This window comes from Panthera tigris, chromosome B3, assembly GCF_018350195.1.
Source record: "Panthera tigris isolate Pti1 chromosome B3, P.tigris_Pti1_mat1.1, whole genome shotgun sequence".
Classification (NCBI taxonomy): domain Eukaryota; kingdom Metazoa; phylum Chordata; class Mammalia; order Carnivora; family Felidae; genus Panthera; species Panthera tigris.
Genome location: NC_056665.1, coordinates 47,361,922 through 47,389,283, shown reverse-complemented (window position 1 = coordinate 47,389,283; position 27,362 = coordinate 47,361,922). Strand labels below are relative to the sequence as shown.

The window sequence follows — 27,362 nt, the reverse complement described above, 5'->3', positions numbered from 1 at the left end:
TTTTTTTCCTACAAAGTGGATGCTATTTCTGTACAATTATCAATTTTCTACAATGGGAGTATGGTACTTTAATCATGTTACAGGAAAAAAACTGAGAAACTATATATTTTTTAGGAAGCAATAAATGGTTTTCATAGAAATTTTAGAAAATATAGGCAAGAAAATTTAAGACTCTTTCTTAAGTTTTTTATTTATTTTTGAGAAGGAGAGAGTGCAGGGAAGAGGCAGAGAGAGTGAGAGAGAGTATCCCAATCAGGCTCCACGCTGTCAGCACAGAGCCCTGTGCAGGGCTTGAACTCACAAATCATGAGACCATGACATGAGCCAAAATCTAGAGTCAGATGCTTAACTGACTGAGCCACCTAAAACTCTTAATACATACAATTTTTCTAGTCGTTTTCTTATAAATTTTATAGAGGTTAAAAAAAGTTAGTCTAGGGGCGCCTAGGTGGCTCAGTCAGTTGGGTGTCCGACTTCAGCTCAGATCATAATCTCATGGTCCATGAGTTCGAGCTGCGTCGGGCTCTGTGCTGTCAGTTCAGAGCCTGGAGCCTGCTTTGGATTCTGTGTCTCCCTCTCTCTCTGCCCCTCCCCCACTCACGCTCTGTCTCTGTCAAAAAATGAATAAATGTTAAAAAAAAATTTAAAAAAGTTAGTTTATATACGAATTGATTTTTGCTTTTATTTTTCTCACCTTGTAAAATAAACATTTATCATTTAACAAAATTTAACATATAGAAGCGGTGTTTTAAAACTGTTTAAAGGAAGTCTGGGTGGCCAGAGTTGTGGGATTGAGCCCTACTCTGGGCTCCTCGCTGAGCATGGGGCCTGTTTAAGATTCTCTCTCTCCCTTTGCCTTTCTCCTGCGCGCGCTCTCTCTCTCTCTCTCTCTCTCTCTCTCTCTCTCTCTCTCTCTCTCTCTCTCAAATAAAAGATAACAAAAATAAGTAAAAAAAAGTTATTTAAAAATATGTTATTGCATTGAATGTCAGAACATTGTTTTGCTCATTTCCTTCTTGCAATTAGTTATTGCTTCTTAATGAATGGGTTTTAATAAAGTTATTTGTTCCTAGGTTTATTTGAATTGATTTCACAAATAGCAAATATTTAAAAATATTTATTGAGCAGTTATTATATGCTTAGTCTTAATCTGTTGACATGCAGTAGTAGAAGATAAAAGCTTTATAAAATGTGTAAAATCTGAGACTTTTTTTGCAGTAGATCGCCATTTTAACACTTTTATCTACTTTTCCCTGGTTATATATAGTATGTGAAAGGGACAATGAAAGAATTGGTTTTAAAAATGTGAACTTTTTAGAACTTAATGAAGTGCTAATGGTAAGAGGAGAAGAAATAAAATGAGCTAATATTATTTTGCCATGTACCAGGTTCCATGATTTACAAGATAATACGGACTAGTTCTTCTCAAACTTTAATTTGCATATGAATCCCCTGAAAGTCCTTTGAAAATGTAGACTGTGAGTTTTTAAGTCTCAGATGCACTTAGAGGTTCTGCATTTAAACAGTCTCACAAAACTGCCAGTACTGCTATTCTAGGCCCACATTTTTAGTACCAAGGATATAGACTAGTGCTTCTCAAACTATCTGTGGAGGACTACCTTTAAAAAAAAATATTATCTAATACATCATAGGCTAATACCTTTTGAAAATGCAAAAAGGATATATAGGAAGAAAAGTGGGGAAAATTATGTATTTAATGTGAATGTAATCTTTTTTCTTTTTATTGAGATATAACTGATACATATTAGTTTCCAAGTATATACCTAATTATTTGTTGTGTATATATATTGCAAAATGATCACCGCAACAAGTCTCCATAACCACACATAGTTACAAAATTGTTTTTCCCATGAGAACTTTTAAGATTCCCTCCTAGCAACTTTCAAATATACAATACAGTATTGTTAACCGTAGTCAAAATGCTATATGTTACATCCCCAGACCTATTTATTTGATAACTGGAAGATTGTACCTTTTGCTCCCTTCACTCATATCTCCCATACGCTATCTCTGCCTCTGGTAGCCACCAGTTTGTTCTCTGTAATTATGAACTTGGTTTTTGTTTTGTTTTGTTTTGTTTTGTTTTGTTTTGTTTTGTTTTGTTTTGTTGTAAGGTTACACATCAATGGGATCATACAGTATTTGTCTTTCTCTGTTTGACCTATTTTACTTAGCATAATGCCCTTAAGGTCCATCTATGTTGTTGCACATGGAAAAATTTCCTTCCTTTTTACAACTAAAGAATATTCCACTGTGTGTGTATGTGTGTGTTTACTCACCTGTTTCTTTATTCTTCTATCAGTGGACCCTTAGATTGCTTCCATGTCTTGGCTTGTAAATAATGCTGCAGTGAACATGGGGATTCATCGTGTTTTTGTTTTCTTCAAATAAATACCCAGAAGTGGAATTGCTATATCATATGGTATTTCTAGTTGTAATTTTTTGAGGAACCTCCATACTGTTTTCTATAGTGGCTGTACCAATTCACACTCCCACTAAAAGTGCATGAGAGGTTTACTTTTTCTTCACATCCTCGCCAGCACTTGTTATTTCTTGTCTTTCTGAAGATAGCCATTTTGAACAGGTATAAGGTGATACCCTATTGTGGTTTTGATTTACATTTTCCTGATTAGTGATGTTGATTACCATTTCATGTGCCTTCTGACATCTGTAGATCTGCTTTGGAAAAATGTATTCAGATTCTTTGCACATTTTTTAAATCAGATCATTTGGGGTTATTTTGCTATTAAGTTGTATGAGCTCTTCCCCCCCCCCCCCCTTTTATTGTAGTTGACCTACAACCGTTACATTAATGTCAGGTGTACAACATAGTGATTTGACAAGTTTTTGTTATGCTGTGCTCACAAGGGTAGCTACCATCTGTCACCATAGAAGACTTGTATGAGTTTTTTATATACTTTGTATATTAACCCCTTATCAGATACATGATTTGCACATATTATAATCCATAGGTTGGGATGGGATTTTCATTTTGTTAATGGTTTTCCTTTGCTGTGCAGAAGCTTTTTAGTTTGATGTAGTCCCATTGGCTTATTTTTGCTTTTTGTTACCTTTGCTTTTGTTGTCAAACCCCAAAAAATCATCACCAAGAATGATGTCAAGGAGGTTACCTGTTATACTTTCAGCTAAGAGTTTTATGGTTTTAGGCTTTTATGTTCTTTAATCCATTTTGAGTTAATTTTGTAATCTTTTAATAAATACTTTTTAAGTGTAAAGTCAGGATGTTAGTTTAGGAATAAACTAAATTAACAGATGTCCTAAAAATGTTACATATGTTATACTGTATTTTATAGTATAATTTTTTAAGACTTATAATTTTCTAATTGAGTTTACTTTTCACTGTTTTTTAAATTTTTGTTCTAAATGGAGCATCCGTTTCTGAACTGAAAGGAACTAACAGTCTCTATAAGTTTGGCTAGTTACTGAGAAGCAGCCAAAATCTAAACATTAGAAACCATAGACAGAATAGTATACTTCTTGTCTGGCATTACTGTCTGTAGTTTTGGGGAGAACCACATAATATGTGGGGCTAAAACAAACAAACAAAATGAGTGGAATTCCTCTATGTAAGTATTGTTTTTCTGTATTCTTTCAAACATCAGTCGTTGGTGCTGCTTATTTATAATCTTACAAACTAACGTAATAGTACTCAATGACATTTTGCCATTGAATTTTTTATAGAAAATAGTTACAGTACATATGGGTTAATAATTTTTTGACAAAGTAATTTATTTTACATTCTTTTGTACTTGTAGTGAAAAGATGTTCTTCACTTTTTCTGTTTCACGTGTTCATGGATTTATGATTTTGATATAGTCATTGGTGGAGAAATTAACTTTAAAAACCTGTCAGGAGGATGGTAATTAAGAATTTAGAATTGAAAAACCTAGAAGATGTAGACCTATAATATGGAAAAAGTTTTCTAGAATTAACTCTCTGAAAACCACCAAAACAAGATTTGCTCATCTTTTTTGAACTTAATATCAAGGAATTTAACAACAACTTTAAGGAGCAAGTCTTTTTTTATGTAACATAGAATAATGGTACAGAATAAGGGAAAACTTCTAATTAGAAGTTAATGATTCAGAGTTTAAGTCCGTTTGTTTTGTCATCTTGATTACTCTGAACTTTAGTTTTTTAATATGTAAAATGAGAATCTTGGCTACACTTGCCTCATATAATCAATCCACTATGAATGGATTATTAGGTATGTGGAATTCTTACTAACCTCAGTGCCATTCCCTCACTTCCAGATCTTTAGCAAGACACTGAACTTCACTAGTGTCTTTTCATCTGTATGGTAGGTAAAATGAGTGTGAACTATATGGTGTATTAGGGCCCTAAAATCCTACGTAACATCTGGATTCAGTAATGTATTTTTTGCTTTTCTCATTTCAGTATTCTTTTTCGTGTGATGCCTGGAGATATTTTGATTTCTCCATGTAGAGAATGAACTTTAAACAAGTAAAATGTAGAAACATTTCTGCTTGTAAACTTTCCAACACAACAAAGCTATAGGCCAGCACATGAGAGCATCAACTTTGCTTCTAACAGATGGCATTAGCAGTTACTTGGATAAATTTGTGAACGTGAGTGGGCTTAACTTAGCATTGAACCTGTGTGAGCTTTTTTAGGTGGTCCTCTGAAATCTCATGTTCACAAGTATTTCACGTCCCTGTGCTAAGCAGTATTTCATGTGTCCATCATATTTTTTGAGGATCCTTTTCACCTCTAAAAGATTTTGATTCTCCCTCTCCTCCCACCTGTGACAATTTAAGACTTTCTTATTCAGTCTGGGGTTATAGTAATTGTATGAAACCATGTCTTAGCATTCATAAATAAAGTTACCTGGAGGTTGGGCGCCTGAGTGGCTCAGTCAGTTAAGCGTCTGACTTTAGCTCAGGTCATGATCTCACTGTTGATGAGTTTGAGCCCCACATTGGGCTCTCTGCTGATAGCACGGAGCCTGCTTCAGATTTTTTTGTCTGCTTCTCTCTCTGCCTCTCCCCTGCTTTCTCCCCCCCCCCCCCCCCACTCAAAAATAAATAGGGACGTCTAGGTGGCTCAATCAGTTACGTGTCCAACTTTGGCTCGGGTCATGATCTCGAGGTTTGTGAGTTTGAGCCTCGCATCAGGCTCTTTGCTGATAGCTCAGAGCCTGGACCCTGCTACAGATTCTGTGTCTCCTTCTCTCTGCCCCTCCCCCACTTGTGGTCTATTTCTCTCTCAAAAAATGAATAAACAAACAAACAAATATTAAAATAAAAGTTGCCTGGAGGGGCACTTGGCTGGTTCTGTAGGAAGAGCATGTCTCTTGATTCTAAGGTTGTAATTTTGAGCCCCACTTTGGATATAGAGATTACTAAAAAATTTAAAATTAAAAAACTTCAAAAAGTTACCTGGAGAGGTTATTCATCCTCAAGAAAAGCTTGAACACTTACTACATGCAAATTTCTGTGCTGGTCTCTTTTGGGATCATAAAGAGAAAACATTCTTCCTTCCAGGAATTTATGAACCTGGATGACAAAATCTATTTGTCAGGAAAATTTATTATGTATTAGCATCTGACCTGTTAAAGGATAACAGAACCTTAACCTGTTGAATATTAAGTAGCTTTTTCATGTGTAAGCTTGATTCATTTAATTCATTCATTAAACTAACAGATTTTATTAGTTACATTCTGTGTGCCCATTAATGTGCTTGTCACTAGTGATAGATATAGACAGAGTCCCTGCTTTCAGATAACAGACTACTGTGATCAAGTCAATTCACTTGTCTTTTTCATGGGTGCATTTTAATGGAGAGAGACAAATCACATTCAAGCATTTGTTTTAAAAAGTATAACATTCTTTATGTAGACATTTATTTTGGTAATTTATCATAGGTGTATATAAAGAAATACAAGACCACCATTTTTCTTTTAAACTTCATTTGCTATTGCTACTTATTTTTATTTCAGTTTTACCTGTCTTTGAGATATGGTCATATCCATTTGTATCCTAGTCTTGTCCAAAGCTTTCTGATGGCTTATAGCTTTTAACTGATGCTGCTGGCATTGACCACTTAGGAGCTAGAGGATTTCAATACATGGTGTGAAATCCTGTGGCTCTCTAAATACCAAAGGTCTGTGGGTTCTTATTCAATCCAGTTAAATAAGCTAGTTTTTCATCAGCCTTCTTTCTGCTATGAGTTATTGGTTGTTCTATAGAAAAACTGATTGAACCTTTATAATATCTGAACCTCCGCAGCATTTAGCAGCTAAAATCTCCTATCCATCATTTATTGAGCAACTGCTGTGTATGCAGTAGCCATTGTTCTGAGGATGTAATTATGAAAAAAACAGACACAGTCCATGCATTCTCAAAATTTGTTAGACAACAATTTCTAAATGAGATGATAAAATAGTGACCAGCGTTTATTGTATGCTTACTATGTGCCAGGCACTTTTCCATTTGGTACAGTATATTAACTTGTTTACTTCTTACAACAACCCATGAGATGAAGATATTGTTATATTCCAGTTTTACAGATAATGAAACTGAGGCAAGAAAGATTGCTTTGCCTCAAGTCACACAGCTAGTATGTGTGGATGGAAAGATGGAATTCACATCTAGCATTCCGGCTCAAAAATCCTACATTTATCCACTACACTGGGCAGTGCAATTATAACAGCTAATTATGGTATAATTTAAATGGATAGTTAAGTAATTTCAATAAGTTTGAACTGTGATTTTAATGGAAGTTCTCACTGTTGTGGGAGCCCAGAATGAATTCACCCAATTTGATCTTATTAGGACCTGGCAAAGAGGGAAAACTTTTCTGAGAAGGTAAATTTTTGTTGAAATAGCCTTTTCCTGCCCTTCCCTTTTTAACTATTGAAAAGAATTGGAAAGGATATTTTAAAATAGGGTTAGGCACTGGTTTTCATACAAAGAAATAGCAATATAGATTAGAAAAACCATGAGTCTGTTACCAACCTGGGAAGGTACTCTGTGGATTATACTTTATTGGTTGGGTGAAATAAATTTTTTAAATGAAATATTTAAAAAATTAACCAACAGTGAAAGTTCTTGTATTTTTGAGGAGACAAACCAGAGTAGAGTACTATTATGTAAACAATACTGGGTGCTTTTGTTTTGTTATTTGTGGCAGAAAAGATTTGACTTATTGTGTGTATTTTAAATTAGTTTAAAAATGGTGGAAGATCTGATTGACTGCGTCAGGTCTCTTGTCATATTATAGCAGGGATTAACATTTCTGAATTGTGTATCATGAAATGAACATAGAGAAAAGTACTAAATGCGTTTTTATAGAACATGTTTCACAATATAAAGATTTTGCAAAGTGTTATGCATTCATAGACGAGACTTTTTAAGATTTGCAAATTAAATTGTAGTTTAGACAGATTTTAAGTATAGAGTTGAACAGTTTTTGTAATCTGTGTATTAACTGATTTTATCAGTTACTGATTTTTTTTGCTTTCCATTTTTATCATTAAACAGGAACAGTAATTTTTTAGAGTACATTTGGAAATATTTTTATGGTTTTAGCATACTATGAGTAAAAAGCTGCTATGATAGATGATTTTGGTAATATTGTGCTAGCCTATATAATGTACGTTTATCATCTCTTATGTACAAAAGTATTTTATTAATGGTTATTTTAATAGTAAAGCCATTTTACAGAATTGACCATTTTTATTAGCATAGTGATGTTCTGTCAATTTAAAATATGCACCTTGATAGTTTTGTATTTAATGATCTTAGTGGCTTACTTCCTTTTCATCCTAAAATTGAAATAGCATTCATTTATCAATACCATTGACTGATCTGTTGGGCTTCATCTTAACAATTGCTTGCTTGTTTTTTATTCCCTTCTTTTTACTCTACCCCCTCCCTCAGGCCAGTCACCTTTCCCTTATTTTCTCTACCCTCTAATATTCTGGCTGGCCACTGCATTATTCCACTTTCTTCCCTGCTGTTCTGTTGTCCCGAAACTGTATTATGTATGGCATTCTTTCCTTTTGCCTTTTCTATCAGCATCCATCCCCATTGCCTAAATCTGTGTGGTACTCATGGAGTCTGTTTAAACTCCAGGTCAACTAAATTTGTCTCATTAAAGTACTATTTGACATCTGTCTTCACCTTATAACTACATGGAGGAATACAGACCTACATACATAAAAATATTTTTTATTCTGATTGCTTTAGATCTTTTGGTTAACTGTGAGATTTCTTCCTAACATAATTCTCTGGAAACTTCTGGTATTTTTAATGTGGTTCTGGTTGAGGCAGGGTTGGGGGAAACCTGGCTATCACCTTCCTAGACTTGAATTTTTCTTCTCTGTATGTGAAAGAGATCTGTATTTCCAGATTGTTTATGTTCTTATTACTGGAAGTGTGGTCTGTGGGCCAGTAGCATCATATTACCTTTGTGTTAGAACTGCAGAATCTCAGGCCCCATTCTAGACCTTATGTTTTTCTCTCTCTCTCTCTTTTTTTAAAGTGTTTATTTTTGAGAGAGAGACCACTAGCAGGGGTAGGGCAGAGAGAGAGAGAGAGAGAGAGAGAGAGAGAGAGAGAGAGAGAGAATTTGAAGGCTCCAGGCTCCAAGCTGTCAGCACAGAGCCTGGTGTGGGCTCGAACTCACAAACCGTGAGATCATGACCTGAGCCGAAGTCAGTTGCTTAACTAACTGAGCCACCCAGGCACCCCTAGACCTTATGCTTCTTAATCTGTATTTTAACATGATCTCCGGTCAATTGATATGAATATTGAAGTTTGCAAAACACTGTTCTAGGTATCGTCCAGCTAGTTGACACATTAACAAGCTGACAGATAACTGTACTTTTCTAGAACTAATCTTAAAAATGTGACCTATAGTGATCTTATTTAAATGTTTATAAATCAGTTTTTAACTGTGCATCTTGGTTCATGAAAAGTTCTGTTCTGGTAGATATCACTACGACTTTGTGGAAAGAATGACGAATAATCTAGAAACAGTAGCTAGTTCATCTTTCAGGTGAAGTTTTGGTATATATTAGATCCAAAACTATGTCAGTCTTTTATAAGTCCGTTTTCTTTGTCCTGTCCTGTTGCATCAGTTTGCATCTGTGGATGAGGTACTATTTCTCTTTGCCTCTTGGGCTGTAACTTTTCAAGAAAATTGTATACATTAAGATGAACTTTTGAGGTGTAGGGAAAATGTTCAAATTTCTGTTAATTTTTTATCTTACATGAGCAAAATTATGCCTTACTGAGGGTTGATATGCAAATCTTGCTTGTATGTATTAAAAAAAGTTTCTAGACTACTTCTCTGTCATGCAGTATGACAATCCCAGAATTTATCAGTAGACTGGAAAATAATCTTGTAGTAAATTCTGTACTGTGTCCTGCAGAATATGGATGCCCATGGGTATGGGATAGTACTTACTATTATTTATGTGTGGTTGGTAGTAAAATAATTTCTGTGTTCTTTGAGCACATATTAATGGAAGCCTAAAGATAACTATCCTCTCTGTTAATCTATGTTACACGTAATCTTTGAAGTTAATATGCTATGTGTGTGTAATCATTTGATTGTTACCCTAAAACTTAGATCTAGTTGTATTCTTGTGCTTTAGGAGATAGTTTTTAAAAACTTGAATGTTTTATTTTTAAGGTCAGGATAGAAACAAGTTCTTTTTTGGTACTTCAAGAATGAAGAGTTCTGAGAGCATACAGAATTAATCTTTTGCTGTTCTTTTGCATTTAAGTGAAGTGTGAACAGTGTGGCTCACCTACAAACACATTTCTCTTGGCGTTTTTCTGGAGTAATATCATTGTGTAATGATGTTAAACACTGGTTCAGTGAGTGTTTTGTAGGTTTCAGTGCCTTGTTTTGACTTACATACCTAAAAGTGGCAGGGGGAGGAAGTGGCAGAAATACCCAGATGTCTGAGATAGTGACATGTCACTTAGCACCTCAAGAGTGTTAAGTTTTAAACAACAAAAGTAAACTCCAAGGAGTGACCTTAGCTAGGAGCCATTGTGTTTTGTATAAGCCACAGCATGTGGCTGTGACAGATGAGACTTTCCTTGTGGCTACCAGAGGACATCCTTGTGGTCATAACCAAGTTGTAAATGTCACCAAGATTCTTCTTGTATGTCTGTCACATGTGTATCAGTAATTCTAAAGTAGGTAAAAATGAAACAAAGATTCATCTGGGAGTTAGCACTCCCAGAAGATTAGTTTTAAAACAGAACAGCAGAAGGAGTTGTGACATGCATCCATAAGCAATTGTAATGATTTGACAGTTACTTAGCCCTCAGTTCCTAGCCCTTTGGTTGAACTGACAGCATGCCTGCAAAGATAGTGAGGCCTGTTTCAGCCCCATTAATGTCTTCTTGAATGTTAGCCTGCGGTCTCAGTAATGATAAATGTTCAGTGATTGATGATTTTATAATCCCAGGGGATTCTGGGTGTTTTCTGTTTCTGGGAGCCAAGGCAGTTTGTATTCTTGTTTGGGCCTCTAGGAGGTTTTTCTGATTTTTACTGAAACCATCGTAAGTTAGCAGAAGGGTAGGTATCCACCCGAGGTTTAATTAACCAGCATTCAAAGCCGTGTTTAAAAACAGTATGATTTTGTACTTAGTATGTGTGAGACTGAGAACCAGAAGAGTTTTTAATCCACAGAGCTTTTGTAACATTTATTTGTAAACGTTAGTATCTTTTTTCCTCCTTTGCTTTTAAAAAACATGTTTTAAGTTATAAGGAGAAATTTAATAACACCTCTTGTGAGATAATAACATTAGTTTTATTGTTTTCATGGTGTACAATTTCATTTTTAAAACTCATAAGAATTTAAATCAGCTATTTTTAATAAATGTTTTCCTTTTTACATGATTCAGTTTCTCTAGCAGTATATCTTGTTATACTAGTATCAAAAGAGTACAAACAGATCTTTTTTGTTAAATATTTGTTTGCCATTCCATTTAGGAAAGGATTCAATTCTAATATACTGATTGTAGATTATTTTAGTATTTTAAGTAATTGGTAGGGTTTAGAGACAGAATGGAGGGTAGAGATAAACATTTTCCTTATTTATTACAATTTAAAAATATATTTTCTTTATCCTTTAAAAAAAAAAGATGAACTATAGAACTTTCCTTTTGGATGTAAAGAGTTCCTAGGGCTAATTTTCTTTAAGATCATTAAGAAACTACTTTAAAACCTTAAAAGGAATAAAAGGAGCATTTCTTTTTAGTTTTTCAAGTAATGAACAAGGAATTTGGTTAGGAATGACCATTTGTAAGTCTGTATATTAATTAGATGAGTGTCATTATGCTCAATTAGCAGGACTGCCAAATAATCTCTTTAATACTCCGGTCTTTTTTTTCCCCCTAGGGTTTTACAGACAGCCCTCATTACAGTGATCACTTGAATGACAGTCGATTAGGGGCCCATGAAGGCTTGTCCCCAACACCTTTCATGAACTCAAATCTGATGGGTAAGTTGGTAATTCTCTGCAAGGAGTCTTCACAAAGCCTCTTTGGTCAGAGACATTTTTTATCCCCTTGTCCAGGAAATACACATCTGTATCTAGAAGAAAGTTCCTGTGTTTCTAGGGGCATCCAGGCTTTCCTTATTCAGCTCATTTTGAGGAGCAAGCATTCAGAAAAAGCATCAGTATCAAAAAAAGAAATAGTAGTGTTTTAACTGTCAGTTTTGGCAATGTCTTTGTGACATCAGGCATTATATGTTTTCTGCTTTCTGGGCAGAAATGTCTTTCGGAGACATTTGTAATTGACTATTTGTCTTAACAGTCATTTATACGTGTGGCAATAAAAAATATGACAAAGTAGTGATTTTAAGCAGATTTTACTTATGTTGGACAATATGTCTTTTGGCACTATATAATTAAAACTTAATAGTACACTTAGATGTTGGCAGCATTTGTTTTAAGTACTTGGGTTCATATTGGGGATTTTGAAAGTTGTGTTCTGCAATAGTGAAGTTGTACTTTGAAGGATATTACCTGCCACCCAAACCTGATTATTATATTTTGGCAAAACCTTTAAGGTTAGCTTTTCTTTTTTTCCCCCCCTACTCCCTGCAAAACACCACTGTCTCCTTCCTTTCTTGCTTCCTCATATGAAAGTTTTTAGCTGTTCAATCTGAAATGATAAGCCCAAGTTGTTGGGTTTTTTTCCCCCCTCCTACTTTGGCTGCCACTCTTTTTTTCTTTAAAAACAGTAATTTTACCTTTTTTGCAGAGCCGGATTAAAAAGAATTTCAGCTTTATGACATGATTTTTCCTTCTTGTTTCTGCTGGGCCTGAGCACATTAGAAAGCTTTGTTTAATCTATTTTAGTTGTTGTCATTGGCGTCATGTAAATATGGAAGTTTGTGTAATTGACATTAATTTCATTGCTTTATTTGTTAAGGACATGACCTATATTGTGATCTTAGAATTGTCCTTTTAGGACACAGCCATGCTAATCTAAATGGATTACCCAAATCCAAAATCCTGGTGGTCTGCAATTTCTTTATAAATGGTTTTGCTTTGCAAAGTCTTTTTTTAATTACCTTATCCTCCATGAAGTGTTGAGGACACAGTCTGATATTCTAGTGTGGATTTTGCCTAAAGCAGTTACCAGTTTAAAGCCAGAATCATTGAATATGACACAATAGTAAAAAATCTAATGAGCAGTAAAACTTGTGTTTAAAATGACAGTTTGTTTTAACGTAAATGCAAATGAAAACCACATTATTCCAGGTAAAAATCAATATTAAACTGAGAACAAGATAATTATCCTTGCATTTAGCCAGGGAAAACTTTCCAGTTTATCTTTTTAATTTTCTATTGAACTTACCATCAAAGTAAAATAGATGTGACACTCCACATAATTTCTTTTTGTAGTGTATCTTTTTCCCAAGTAGCATTTAATTTATTATAAATATGGTAGAGCAAGCTCTAGTCAGTGCTGTTGTAATTTCAGATTGAACTAAGCTTTCTTAATTGAGGCTATACTTCTTAGAAGTGAAAAATCAGAACTTACTCCTTTTTATGTTTATGCAATTTACCTTTATTCTTAGCTCACAGATATGATTTTTAAGCCCAGTGGAATTGCATCATTAGCATAGCTTTGAGCCAAGGTGACTGTTAAAGTTGTGGGAAGTAAATGAATTCTGAGAAGTGTGCATGTCAGTCACTTGCTCTGAGCAGCTGTTGACTAAAAATATTTCTGTAATTCAGTTTGAGGTAACATTTTCTTAGTTGGAGCAATTATGAAAATGTGCTTCTTGGTTTCTTCAGTTTACAGATAATTATTACAAATCTTTTAATAGTCATACATACTCTGTGTATAACATCAACATCTAAAATAAATCTGGAAACATTATGAAAACCCAAATTTAGGGGTGCCTGGGTGGCTCAGTCAGTTGAGTGTCTGGCTTCGGCTCAGGCCATGATCTCGTGGTTCATGAGTTCAAGCCCCGCATCAGGCTCTGTGCTGACAGCTCGGAGCCTGGAGCTTACTTTGAATTCTGTATCTTGCTCTCTTTCTGCCCCTCCCTGCTCACACCCTGTTTCTCTCTCAAAAATAAACATTGAAAAAAAACCAAAAAACCCTCAAATTTATAAACAGATTGATCCCTTCACAGTATGAGTGAAAAAATCTGGATTAATCTGAACTACACTGTACCGTTAATATGCAGCTATACATTTTCATTGTAAATTTTAACTATCTAATCTTAAAAATGTTAATTTACCTATAAGGAAGGAGAAAATAACCCTGAAAATATTAGGCAGGTATGTTCAAAAGGATTTCACCGGTCATTGGTAATACCTACTTTACTATACTTCTTCCCTTTATTTTCAATAAAATGATCACATGAGGTATCTAACAGTTTAAGGAATCTGAATGACAGTAGCTTTGGAAATGAATTTCTCCTAAATTTTAGAGCAGTTCTGTACAGCAACAGGCAATCCTACTTGATGTGAGCTGAAGTAAATGAACTGTTAGATACTCAAATATGTAGGTTTATAGTGCTCGGTATAGTGTACGGATAGATTCACTCTTATAGCCTTTTGGTAATCTAAAGGAATTTCAGACTAAAAACCTATGTTGTTAAAGCATGACTGAGACATGCATAGCAGTATGGGAAGCATTCGGAACTGTAGATACCTAATCATCATTACAGGTAATACTTCAGAGTGATGCCGTAAATGATGACTGCTTAGAAACAGTTAAAGCTAATAGGAAAGCAGTAACATATTTCATCATTGCTGTCAACATATAAAAATACCATTAAGAGGGGGGATAGAATCATATGCTAGGGAATATTGTTATTTTTCGTATTATGTTCAACTATAAGCACATTTGCCTGAAGAAATAATGGATTATAAAGTGCCACTGTCTTTCATGATGGAGCTCTCAAACACTTTAATGATTTTGCACATTGCAAAAATGAGAAATTTTGTCTAACAAGGGTTGATAATGATTCAATAATAAACAATCTACTACAGAAAAATGCATTTCTATATTCATTTAGATATTTTGAAGTGTTTTACATAGGAAATAAAGCTATTATGTTGGATCAGTTAGTGTTTCTTTTTAATGAATTCCAGAATTATCCCATTGATTTGTCATTATGGAAAAAAGGGCTTTCTTATGTTTCAAGTGAAATAAATACATCCTTTTGGCACATCACTAAGTAATTAGCATCAAACAGTCCTGTACTCTATTATAGGAAAGCTGCAAAGCTTTGACAGTAGCCCTGAATTGCAGTAATCTTATGTATTTCTAGCCTCTTCCGGCTTTAGTCCATTTCTTTACCCTTAGTTCTCTCACTGATTTTAGTAAGATTTGCTTTTCTTTACCTGTTGTTGATTAGGTATATTTTTGGTGATGGTAGGACCAGTTTATTAATTGGATATAGAAATGAATTATTTCAAAAAATTGTCTACCTTCAATTTCCAAGTGATTATGGGATGAGCTACTCTTATCTTTTTACCTCTCCATGTTTTTCAAAGCCTTACTTATTTTGGACTATATGTGTATATGTTGTCAATGGGAATTTTAAGGCGAGATTATATCACTTGAATATTACTTTTTTTCTGAGACTTTCAATTGTGTTCCTTTCTGAGACTTATTCTGCCTCTAGAGATGTTTTCTTAATATTTTATCTATTAAAGAGTGAAAGCAGCATGTGAAGGGTATAGGGCGAAATGTGGGGCCAAAAGGAGATGTGGGTTTTATTCCAGACCCTTAAAATTACCTTTCTGATAGGATATTGCTGGTTGGTCTGAAAGGTCTTCTGCAGGTCTAGAATTTTATAGTTCTAAAATCTCATGTATCTAATATCTTTTATCCAACCCTGAAAAAGACTTCAACTGGAATTAGAATTGCTATTTTGCAAATGATAAAACTAAGGCACAGGAAAATTAAGTGTTATTTTTCCCCTGAGGGCACAGAACCAATAAGTGGCAAAACTGAATATAGAATCCATGTCCCCTGACTCCCAAGTATTGTTTCCATTAGGCATGTCAGGTATTTGTTCTTTCTATGCTCCCAGGTTTTTACTAGCTCATCGTTTTCCTACACTCTAATTATGGAGACCCTGGTCTGCAGAAATGACCAGGAAAAAATGGTTCTATAGCTATATAACTTTGGGACACATTGTACATCATGTGCCCCTTCTTAAGAGATTCATATTGTGCTTTGGGATATTAAAGTCTCTGGAAACAACAACAACAAAAACAGGAGGAAAAGCTTATTTAACTTTGGTCATCTCATCACATCCTAGATTCAGATGACACACAGAATCCTTCTTGTATAAAGGATCATTAGCCTTTGAGGAACTAGTTTTCCATGAGGCACACACTGAGCAATACTTATAGATTGTTTTATGGGGAAAATAAAAGATAATACATGAAAAGTTGTCTGAAATGTAAAATGGCACAATGTTAATGATATCGCTGTATATATTTTTATAACTTATTTTAGACATCTTAGCTAATATAGGTTGGGTTGAGTTGTTCAAATACAGTATTGTTAAGTCTTTTTAGCAGACTTACTTGAATTATAAATAAACCAACTGTCCTTCCTTTCATGTTGGAGTCTGTTTGCTCAGCTCGTCTACCCTTCTTTTTTTTTTTTTTTTTTTTTTTTTTTTCAAAAAAAAATTGTTTATTATGAGAGAGGGGGAGAGAGAGAGAATCCCACAAGTTGCAGAGAGAGAGGGAGTGCAAAACCCAGAGTGGGGCTTGAGCCCACCTGATGCAGGGCTTGAACTCATAAACCATGGTATCATGACCTGAACTGAAGTGGGACGCTTAACTGACTGAGTCACCCAGGCGCCTGTCAGCCCTACCGTTCTTTACCTCAGAGTTTAAGGGGCCCCCTCTAATAGCAGCTACTACATTATTTTCATTTTATTACGGATTCAGTAGGTTTCTATGGGCTTGTCTGGGAATGTAAACCCAAGTACACTTTTTTCCTATACATTTGCTCTTTTCAACTCTTCTGTATACTTGATCTTGCCTGCAGTATAATTTCTGATTAATCCAGAGTTCTTCTAGAGTTACAAAAAAATGTAGAATCACCATTTTCAGAATATCAAAGCACAGTAAGTAGAACTCTGGCCTCAAAAGATTTCTAAGTTTGGGGTACCTGGGTGGTTCAGTCGGTTAAGCAGCCGACTCTTCGTTTTGGCTCAGGTCATGCTTTTGCAGTTGGTGGGTTCAAGCCCTACATTGGGCTCTGTGCTGACAGTGCAGAGCCTGCTTGGGATTTTCTCTTTTTCTGTCTTTCTCTTCCTCCCCCCCGCCCCAAAATAAATAAACTTTAAAATAAAAAGATTTATAACTTTGATGTATATGAAATTCCTTCACTAGATGAGTTAATGAAAATGATTAATGTTTAACAATTAATGATTAACAATTAATGATAATTGTGCCTAGGGGAAACAGTGTAGTTTAGTACCTGGTTTGACAGTATTTCATAAGGACGATACTTATGTTTTGTTAACGGATATGGATTACATATTCATTGATTTTTATTCTCTGTTCTTTGGCTACTTACAAACAAAATGTTGGCACTGAGAAACTTGAATAAAAAAACCCTAGTTACCATTGAAGAAACCAAAGCCAAGAAAAATGAAGTGAGTAGTTAAAGAAACCTTGGACCCAACCCTCTTCATTCTAATTTAGCTCATATCCCCTTTCTCCTACACTGCTTTTTTTCTTTTGTACCTCTGTCGAGCATTTTTTCCACATTGTAGCTCTTAGTATCTTTTTCTTCCTCATGCATATCTTTTTCTTTCTTCTGCTACTGCTTAGACCAGTCTGAATTAACCAGTCTGAATTGTTGAATACCTCCCTCTTTCTCCTTCATGTATCCATTCATGCCTTTTTTCTGCCTTTTAATGTGTGAAAATAGCATATGGCAGAATATGAAAGTAAGGTTCAGTCTGTCTTTACAGACTTTGCTGTTTTAATGTGGTAGGGGAAATAATTTTGATAATTATTACACATGTTAGAAGGGGAGTGATACAAAGAAGTTTTTACAGAAATTCAGAAGAAATCAAAATAAGACAGAGCCGGAAGTGAACAGGGAAAGTTTTTTATTGTGGAGTAACATAATCTAGTGTATTAGTCAGGACTTTTTTCCTTACAAATGACAGAAATGAACTTAAACTGTGTTCAATAAAAAGTACTGAGTCACATATTGCAGACAGCTGAAAATAGATTGATTTTAGACATGGCAGATCCAGGTGTTCAAACAATGTCATCAGATCCCTTACTTTACCCTTAAAAGTTTTTGTTGGGAGAATGGGATAAAATTGGAGAGGCAAAATGGGCCAAGAAAGTGGAATACGGAAGGGGGTGCTTCTGTGTCTTAGTCTGTACTTGTAGTTCCCTCACTCCATTCTTTGCAAATTGTTGTAAATTGACCCTTCTGGCTCCCATTTTACAGGATACCTTATTCCTTAGTGGTTTGGAATGTTTTCTTTCAATGCAGTTATGTTATGTTTTGTTTTTTTTTTTTAAATAATACTCTGCTCCTAGCAACATTGTCTCTTTCCATATCCCTACTTTGCCTTCACAACCCCTGAAAAGCAGACTCTTTTCCATAGTTCAAATGACCTGATACCCGTTCTTTCAGAAATCATTCTTATGAGCCAAAGATTAGCTAATGTTTTTGTTTGTTTGTTTTTTAGGCCCACCCAGTCTGGGAAAGACCAGGGTAGTTAGTACTTGAAAGAGGTTTCAGAGTTTCAGGAGTACTTCTGTATAGATTCAGATCCCTTTTATCTAAGCATAATTAATCCTGGAATGAATTACTTAGAAGATTTAGTTAGAATTACATAAAAGAAATGCTGAAATTTCAGAAGATAGAAGAAAAAAAAATGTTTGATTGGGACTTTATTTGAAAAGTAAAACTAATATTGACAAAGCAAACAGTGATTTACATAATCCCCTAGGTCTTAAGTGAACAAAGGATGAATTAATTATTGAGTTTTTGGTGTAGTTTTTGTCTTCAGAAAATTGTTTGGTAATATAGAAATGTCTTGTACCTGACATTTGAACCTTTTTGATTTTCTCTTTAGTTATTAACAGACTCTAACTCAGGTTCCAATCTGTCAGTGACTTTTGTGTTTAATGAAGTGGTTCTTTGACATCATTTTCAAGGATTTCATGCAATTTTGAGTCTCTTGCGTGAGACTGAACTTTTGATGGATTTCTTTTGTATAGCTTGGTATAGTGGTATATTTACGAAAAGACTGACCAATGACACCATTGACTCTAGCCCGAGATAGCCACACTATCTGCCAGGCCTGTTTCACAGGGATTACATTTTTTTTTTTTAACTTTTGTGGTTATTAGTGAATATTTTCATGAGGTCATAATGTTGGCTTAACTCTGCATCCTTGCATACTGGTAACTCTAGGGACTCCTGTAAGGAGGACCTTTATTTTTGTTTACCCAGTTCCTGTGCTCATTATCACTTGTGTATGTTCTGTGATCAGTAGTTATCCCTACTGCTCTGCATAGCTTTATAGTCAGCCAGTGGCATAGATCTGATAAATGGTTCTTCCTTGAATCTTCCCATTGTTTGTGTCTAATTGCAACCAAGTGAAAGTGAACTCTGCCCATAGTGGGATACATTGCAGGAGGTAACTAGTTGGCTACTAGTTACTACTAGTAGCCACTTGGTTACTACTTGGCTACTTGGTTACTAGAGAGCAAAAGAATAATTTTGTTAAAGGAACTTTTGTAAACTTTACAGTTTTCCTAGATACATGTAATCTGAGATCCACACCATGGCACGTAGTTAAGAATTTGGGGTGCTATTTGAATAAGGGAAAATCCCGGAACAGCATTATCAGATCATGCCTCCTATGTGGTAATATTTCAGATTTCATTGCTAATGGTTACAATGATCCCTTTATCATTTACTATTGGTTTTCTGAGTGTTTTGTTAAAAATAAATACTAAAATTCTCATAGAATGGTTGAACTGGAATGGATCTTAAAGGTCATCTAGCTCAGTAGTTCTCAATTGAGAAGGTTGAAAAATACATGGTTATCATAAAGACTGAAAGTAGGAGGAGGTGCAGCTGGTATTTCCCATACGCTGAAAACTCTGGAGGGTCTTTCAAAATGAAGAGTTAGTACTAGCTTGGTTAGTGTCACACTGTTTTTGCAAGTTTTAATTAACCACCAGATGAAAGTGAATTTTTTAAAAATTTGAAAGCATATCCTGAATTGTTTTGGTTTAAATTGTGGAAACATTATTGTTTGAAGGTATTTATGGCATTCAGATCCTTCAGTTGTATAGGTTTTGTACTGCATTGCTGCAGTACTTAATAAGCTTTGTGTTTTAAGTGAATCTCCTCAAAAGATTGTTGCTTCAGTGTCAGTCCACCATTTATGTAATCTTCTTCGCATTTCAGTTTCTTTTTTTTTTTTCTTACAAAATTCAGCCTTTGCTTTTTATAGCTCACATTTTCTTTGGCTTCCATGATGGGTTTGTTTTGTTTTTGTTATTTGAGATTTTAGGTTTTTATGAACAGCAACACACGCCTTTCTTACCTGTATTTTAGGGCTTTCTGGTGTATATCAGGGTGAGTTTTAATTCTTTCTTGTTGAGAATTTTTTTTTTGTGGCTATTATCATATGTATGGTGTAGTGAAGTATGTAACAATAATCCTTGTATTACATACTTGTTTTTCACTTTGAGAATATCTCTGGAGGATTGTCAAACTCCTCAGATGGTATGAAATTTCTAGGGAGTCACAATTATTTTTTTTTTTTCCTTCCCCTCCCCCATGGGTTTCTGTTATGTTTCTCAGGATCCACATAAGAGTGAAACCATATGGTATCTGTCTTTCTCTGTATGGCTTATTTCACTTAGCATCACACTCTCCAGTTCCATCCATGTTGCTACAAAAGGCCATATTTCATTTTTTCTCATTGCCACGTAGTATTCCATTGTGTATATAAACCACAATTTCTTTATCCATTCATCAGTTGATGGACATTTAGGCTCTTTCCATAATTTGGCTATTGTTGAGAGTGCCGCTATAAACATTGGGGTACAGGTGCCCCTATGCATCAGTACTTAGGGAGTCACAATTAAATAGGAGTAGGGCGCAAGGCTACTTTGCTGCAAATTAAATCAATTAGTTAATAGTCATAAATTTTATTAATTTCTGTTACATACTTTTCTACACTGATCCCTGAGATCAGGGGTCAGCAGACCTTTTTGCAAAAAGCCAGATAGTAAATAGTTTAGGGTTTGCAGCCCAGGAGGCAAAATCAATATTATGCAGGTACTTATATAACCATTTAAAAACAAAAAACTATTCTTAGCTCATGGGCTATAAAAGGAACAGTTGGTGGCCTGGATTTGTTCTCCAGGACTTAGTGTGTTAATCTTATTCCAGATAATGTAACAAAAATACTTTAAACAATAGCAACACTGTCAATTTTTTGAAGAGGTAACATGATATATATGTGTGTGTGAAATTCTAGGAAACATAACAGGGTTGTTGTGGGTGTGGGTGTGTGTTTTGAATATCCAGACATGGTGATTAGTGCTTGTGGTGCTGGTGAATTATTTCTAAAATTTCTAGGGCTTTATTACCTCTATACAGAATAGTAAGTTGCTCACTAGGTGAATTATTTTTCTCTTGTTTTTGTCTTTAGATAGGATACTGATAATTGGCTTTTTAGGCACATGTCAGATTTCCTTCATCTGAAATCTTGGTGTTCCCTTAGTTTTCTATAACTTGAAATTTTTCAGAAAACTCCTTCTCATAACATCAATATAAAATTGTAGCTGTACTGAGTTGAACTATCACACTAGGAGAGGAAAAGGTGAAACTTAGGCAACCCAGTGGAGATGTGGCATTGGGGCAGTTCTACAGAGAGAAATCTGCAGATAATATCTGGCAAGAGTCCAAAGGAAGAGTCTCTGATGAGAGGATAGTGTGGCAGTGGCGTAATCATCAAAAAAGTATATTGTTTGTTGCTTTTTTTGAGAGTCTGCACTCTGAATTTGGAAATCTCTCCAAAGGGTGTGTGGTAAAAATATTATAACATTTTCTAGATTTGTATCCGAACAGTTTTTGTAAAGTAAATGTAAATTACAGATTTTTGTTGCAGTTCATGTAATTTTCATGTAACGTACCTTAATGGTTTGTGTTTAGGAAGTGTTCTGATTTGAAATGCTATTCGTCTTCAGTTTCACGCTCTCTTCTGTCATAAAGGTTTAAAAGAAAATGTAGGGTGTTTTTGCTATATGATGATTTTTGTAAATTTTTGCTCAGGTTTGCATACAATGAAATATGCTCCCACCAAAGAATTCTCACCTGTTTTTTTATTTTCCTTTCATATATGTGCAAAACATTTAGCGACAATATTAAATGCAGAGAGCATTTTTACTCTTGGTATGTGTGTGCATGTGCATGCATACATGCACATCTGTATGTTTAGACCAGATAGGAGCACATTAAGTATAGGCTTTTGTTTTATTTCATTTTACAGTAAGATTTCAGTCAGGTATCTTTTTAAAAATGTAAGTATTATCTTCAGGTTTTCTTTTTTTATATAGATGTACTTTATTTATTTTTAATGTTTATTTATTTTTGAGAGAGAGAGAGAGCGCGCACCAGCAGGGGACGGGCAGGGAGAGAGGGAGACACAGAATCTGAAGCAGACTTCGGGTTCCAAGCTGTCAGCACAGAGCTGATGCAGGGCTTGAAGCTACGAACTGTGAGATTGTGACCTGAGCCAAAGTAAGGCACTTTACCGACTGAGCCACACAGGCACCCTTATCTTTAGGTTTTCTTTTTAAAAAATTGCTTTTAGTTTTTATTTATTTATTTATTTATAGCAATCTCTACACCCAACATGGGACTCGAACCCAAGACCCTGAGATCAAGAGTCTCACACTTTTTTAACTGAGCCAGCCAGTCACCTATCTTTAGGTGTCTTACAAAGATCCTAGAAAACATCTTTGGGTACTAGCACAATAGAAGGTGTCTGCTTATAATTTACTTTTTCCCAAGAGATACAGAGGGGATATATGTATATATTCATTCATAATTTTTATGTTGTTATGTGTATTCTCTATGTCTGTTTATATTTTTCTTTTTTCTTTAATGTTTATTTTTGAAAGAGAGGCAGAGCATGAGCAGGGGAGGGGCAGACAAAGAGGGAGACACAGAATCCTAAGCAGGCTCCAGTCTCTGAAGTGTTAGCACAGAGCCCGGTGTGGGGTCGAACTCACAAACTGTGAGATCATGACCTGATCATGATTTTACCTTTCCAGTTTACCATGATACACTTGGAAGGAAAAACATGGTCCCAACATACTTATGAAGATGAATTTGTATATCTATTAAAAAAAGGCATTGTGTCTCAACTCCACCAGTAAGGAATTTAATCTAAGGAAGTAACTGAAAATTTACATTAGGAATGTAAAATGGTACAGCCATTATAGAAAACATTCTGACTGTTATAAAACTAAATATGCAATTACTATATAACTTAGCAATTGCACTCTTGAACATTTATCCCAGAGAAATGAAAATTTACACAAATGTTAATAGCACCTTGTTTGGTAATAACCAACAACTGGAAACAGTCCAGATATCCTTCACTGGGTGAATGGTTAAACAACTGGTACACTCATACCTTGAAATGTTATTCAGCAATAAAAAAGGAGTGAATTATTAAAAACTTTAATTGTAAAACTTTAAACTGATCTTGAGTGAATTAGGCTGAGCGGGAAAAAGAGCCACTTTTCAAAAGATTATATATTGTATGATTCCATCTATATACTACTCTTGAAATGGTAAAATTGTAGAATTAAGAACAGATAGTTGGTTACCAGGAATTAAGGAGACAGGTTGATGTAGTTATAAAAGTTGAACACAAGAGATCCTTATGGGCTGATGGAACTGTTCTGTATCATGATTTGCAGTGGCAAATATGTAAACCTACACCTGTGATAGAACTGTATACAATTAAATGTATACATGCGCATTCACACAAATGAAAAAACGCTGGAGAAATCTGAATATGACAAGTAGATTGTGTCAGTGTTGATGGCCTAGTTGTGATATGGCAAGATGGGAGAAATATATAAAGAGTATACAGGATGTCTCCATTATTTCTTTACAACTTCATGTAAATCTACAGTTATCGCAAAAGAAAAGTTTAATTAAAAATACATATACAGGGGCACTTGGGTGGCTCAGTCGGTTAAACATCCGACTTCGGCTCAGGTCATGATCTCACAGTTCATGAGTTCAAGCCCTGCGTTGGGCTCTATGCTGACAGCTCAGAGCCTGGAGCCTGCTTCAGATTCTGTGTCTCCCTCTCTCTCTCTGCCCCTCCCCTACTCTCTCTCTCTCTCAAAAATAAAAATTTAAAGAAAAAATACATATACAAATAGATAACTGAATATATAAATAAATAAATTGAAGGAAATTTAAAAGATGTAGGAGTGTGTAGGTTAGGGAATACAGGGGGGAAGAGAAGGGTCATAGTGTGCAGAGATTACTTTTCTAGAAACATTTCCAATAGAAATCTATACCAAAATAGTCCCCCTTGGGGCCTATTAAACCACTGAAAATCCCTGTATTTCTAAAGGAAGAATGGCTCTTGAACTTTTAGTTTTGGGAAACTGTGTAACTGTAATGGTGACACTAGCAAGTGAGAAGAATCTTTTTGTCAACATTTGTCCTTTGCTTTGTGTGCACAGCACGCAGTATTGTACCTGTGGGCAAAGGGAGTGGGAAACATCAAAGGCCAAAAAGCTGTATATGTGTTCTTGAGGACATCTAAAAAGCAAGATAATCTGCACTTCAGAATTGAATATTTATCTTGAAAAATACTGGCAAGAGGGCAGCATGTAACACTCGGTGCCTGGGATGCGGGAAAGAGAATAAGCTTGTCAGAGAAAAATATTGGAAGGTCCCAAAGTTAATTTTTTGGTGGTTAAACTTCACCTGGGGCTGGTCCTTGTCTCCCCACCCCTCACCTCCAAGGCAAGGTAGAAACTTGCAACAACAAATTTTGTCTGGATGTATCCTCACTTTTACTTGAATGAGAAATGAGGCTTGAGGATCAGGTTGACTGCTATTTATAATTTCAATTAGATATAAAAAATTCCTCCCCTTCACTTAAAATGCTAATCCTACTTAGGAAACTCTTCTGCAGTTTTCAGATTTTCACTAGTCACAGGAAGCTGGTTCCACAGGAAGAGTTTGAGAATCTAGGTAGGTGAGGCTATTCTGGTGGTCCTTGGGGTTAGGTATTTTAGGCAAACAACTCCTTAGTGGAAGTTCTGGCTTGGAGTCTTTTGTGAGGTAATTGGGTGGAGAAAGGGGGAGGGTTCTTGGAAATGGAGTTGAGAAAAAACATCAGTAGGCTAATTTATAACTTCCCCATGTATTTTAAAAGATTCTACATAACTTGTCAAATTTTCCTAAGCTTTTAAAGAAGTCCTGCTTTTAAATATGTGTGCAAAGAGCTAATAATAAAAGCATACTTTCCTCTGTGTTAAAACTTTTGTGTCATTTGTGAAATGCAAAGACCGTAATTACGAATCTATTAAAATCATAACTGGTGTATTAGAAACTTAAGGTTTGTGGAAACATTTTTTTAAATGATTAGCATTAGAAATGTGTGAGTCCTTAGGGGCAGATTTTTTTATATAGTGAAAGCTGAAGTAAAAACAAACCACCCCTTACTTAAAAAGAGGTTTAAGATGAAGTGGCTAAATCTCAAATTTCCCTTTTTGCTTCACTGTGTCAGTTAATCTGGCTGTAGGGTATATTTATCTACTGTGAAGTCCACTGATGCATGCAAAGCTGAGCGAATACAATTTTCCCTAGTGGGTCTTCTTTCTTTGGGCATTTGTAACTCTGCTTCAGTGTGTGGGGTCAGCTGGAGAAAGCTAGAAGGGCTAAGATGTCAGCTATTATAAAGGTACTAAGATCTTGTCTTAGGGAGGGAATAGGGCATCTGATCTTCTAAAAAATATATTTCTTATTTCCTATGAGGCAGTTAGTTGGAACCATGCATAATGATCATAATTATTAATATCATAAATAGGACAGTCTAAGTTCTGTGGCATTTAATGAATAATTCTGTAATTCTTTGTACTTAGGTTTATGCTTTTCTGTAAGAATATTGGAATTTTTATTTCTCTTAACATAAAGTATCTTAACTTATTCTTATATTTAGTTAATTTGACCCTGTGGCCTAGGTTAACTATTAACTAATTAAACTTTGGATAATTAAAGTTTGGATTATTTATTTTAGGCTATTATCATCAGTAGTGTTTTAGGGTTTTTTTTGAGATAAACACTGAATACTGTTGTATATCACAAATGAATAGAAATTGTTGTAGAAAGCCAGCTTACTTGGCTTTCTACCTTCCTTCCTAGAAACTACTAGTTTAAGGTCATGAGATTTATTTAAGTCATTAAATATTCTTATTTAAATAATTTACACATTACCATAAATCACAGTTGTACTTAAGTCAACCATAACGAACTTCCTATTCAATGCAGATATATCTAGGGTATCTAGGAAACATTCATTTGTGAAGGAGCAAAATTAAAGAAGTTAGAATGGCCATCAAGCTGTATATATTTGTAATATATATGTAATATTTTAAAAATCAAGATCCAAATGGTCTTTCTAATAGACCATTGGATCTGATATTTCTAATGAGAAAATATATAGATCATTCAGTGTTGTAGGAAACTGGACTGTGGAAATTCAGAAAAAGTTAAAATGACTCATAAATTACCCAGCAAGTTGTAAAGACATAGCTTTCTCAACATGCATACTCATGTTAACATAACAATGTATAATATATCTGATTAATGTCATAATAGATTGCCTTGCAAGATAATGGTTCTAAGGGTCAGTAAAGCACGCAGTAGGAAAGAATTAACATGGTCAATCTTGGCTCCAAAAAAAACCCACAAGATTTCTGGTTCATCTGCTTATTAAGATTTTATTTTGAAGAATTCTGTTTTAAAGCATTTTAAGTGTACCATAATAAGGGGGAAAAGGAGCTTTCATTTGCCTTTGAAAGCCATAGCAGGATAGTGTCACAAATAGTGTGAAACTATATGACACTATAAGAATCTTCTTGGCTAGTGTTAATAGTGTCTAATCTAATGCGTGTGATATTCTCATTTTTAATACAGAATCTAAACAAACACTTAGACACCTGAGAAACTGGAATCATCTTTCCATAGTGCCCATTACTTAGTTTGTCTAAGACCAGGCTCTCAGGAATCAATTCTTAGGAATTTGATTGAAAGTTTGTTTTTAATTGGGGAAAGTGAGTTCTTTGTGTATAGGAAAGAAAAGAATACAAGAGTAGTAATGTAGCCTGTTGCCTTTTGTCCAGTTCCACAAAACCCTTTAAGAGATTCAGTCTGTCTTTATGGGTTATATGGGCTGGACTTAGATAGAATGGATGCATTGGCTATTGAAAGCTAAAAATGGCCTTGGTACGTCTTGTACAAGTGAGGAAACTGAGATGTTAAAATTGAGGTACTTTGGAAGCTACACCTTCAGAATATTCCCAACGTTTATTGGGTTGTTAGGGGAAAAGGAAAAAAAGAGTTGATGTGATAATAGGAGATTCAAATTGCAGTGTGTGGGTTACTGGGCTAAAATTGTCAACAGAAATATAGAGTTTCACTGAGTGAAGAACACATTTATATCCTGTCCCAGGTGCAGTGTCCCTGGTGTTAGTCCCATGTATGGTATCTTAAGGTGAAGTCATGTTTGAATGT

At 35.0% G+C, this 27,362-nt stretch overlaps 1 protein-coding gene across 11 annotated transcripts in view; it reads left to right on the top strand.

Moving 5' to 3' along the window:
- TCF12 (transcription factor 12) overlaps positions 1 to 27,362 on the top strand; it is a 375,236-nt gene that overhangs the window by 179,492 nt on the left and 168,382 nt on the right. For all 11 annotated transcript variants that reach the window (XM_042988780.1, XM_042988782.1, XM_042988781.1 and 8 more), the window contains one exon: positions 11,428 to 11,530. In XM_042988780.1, coding sequence (XP_042844714.1) covers positions 11,428 to 11,530 — 103 coding nt within the window. The remainder of the gene's footprint in view (positions 1 to 11,427; positions 11,531 to 27,362) is intronic.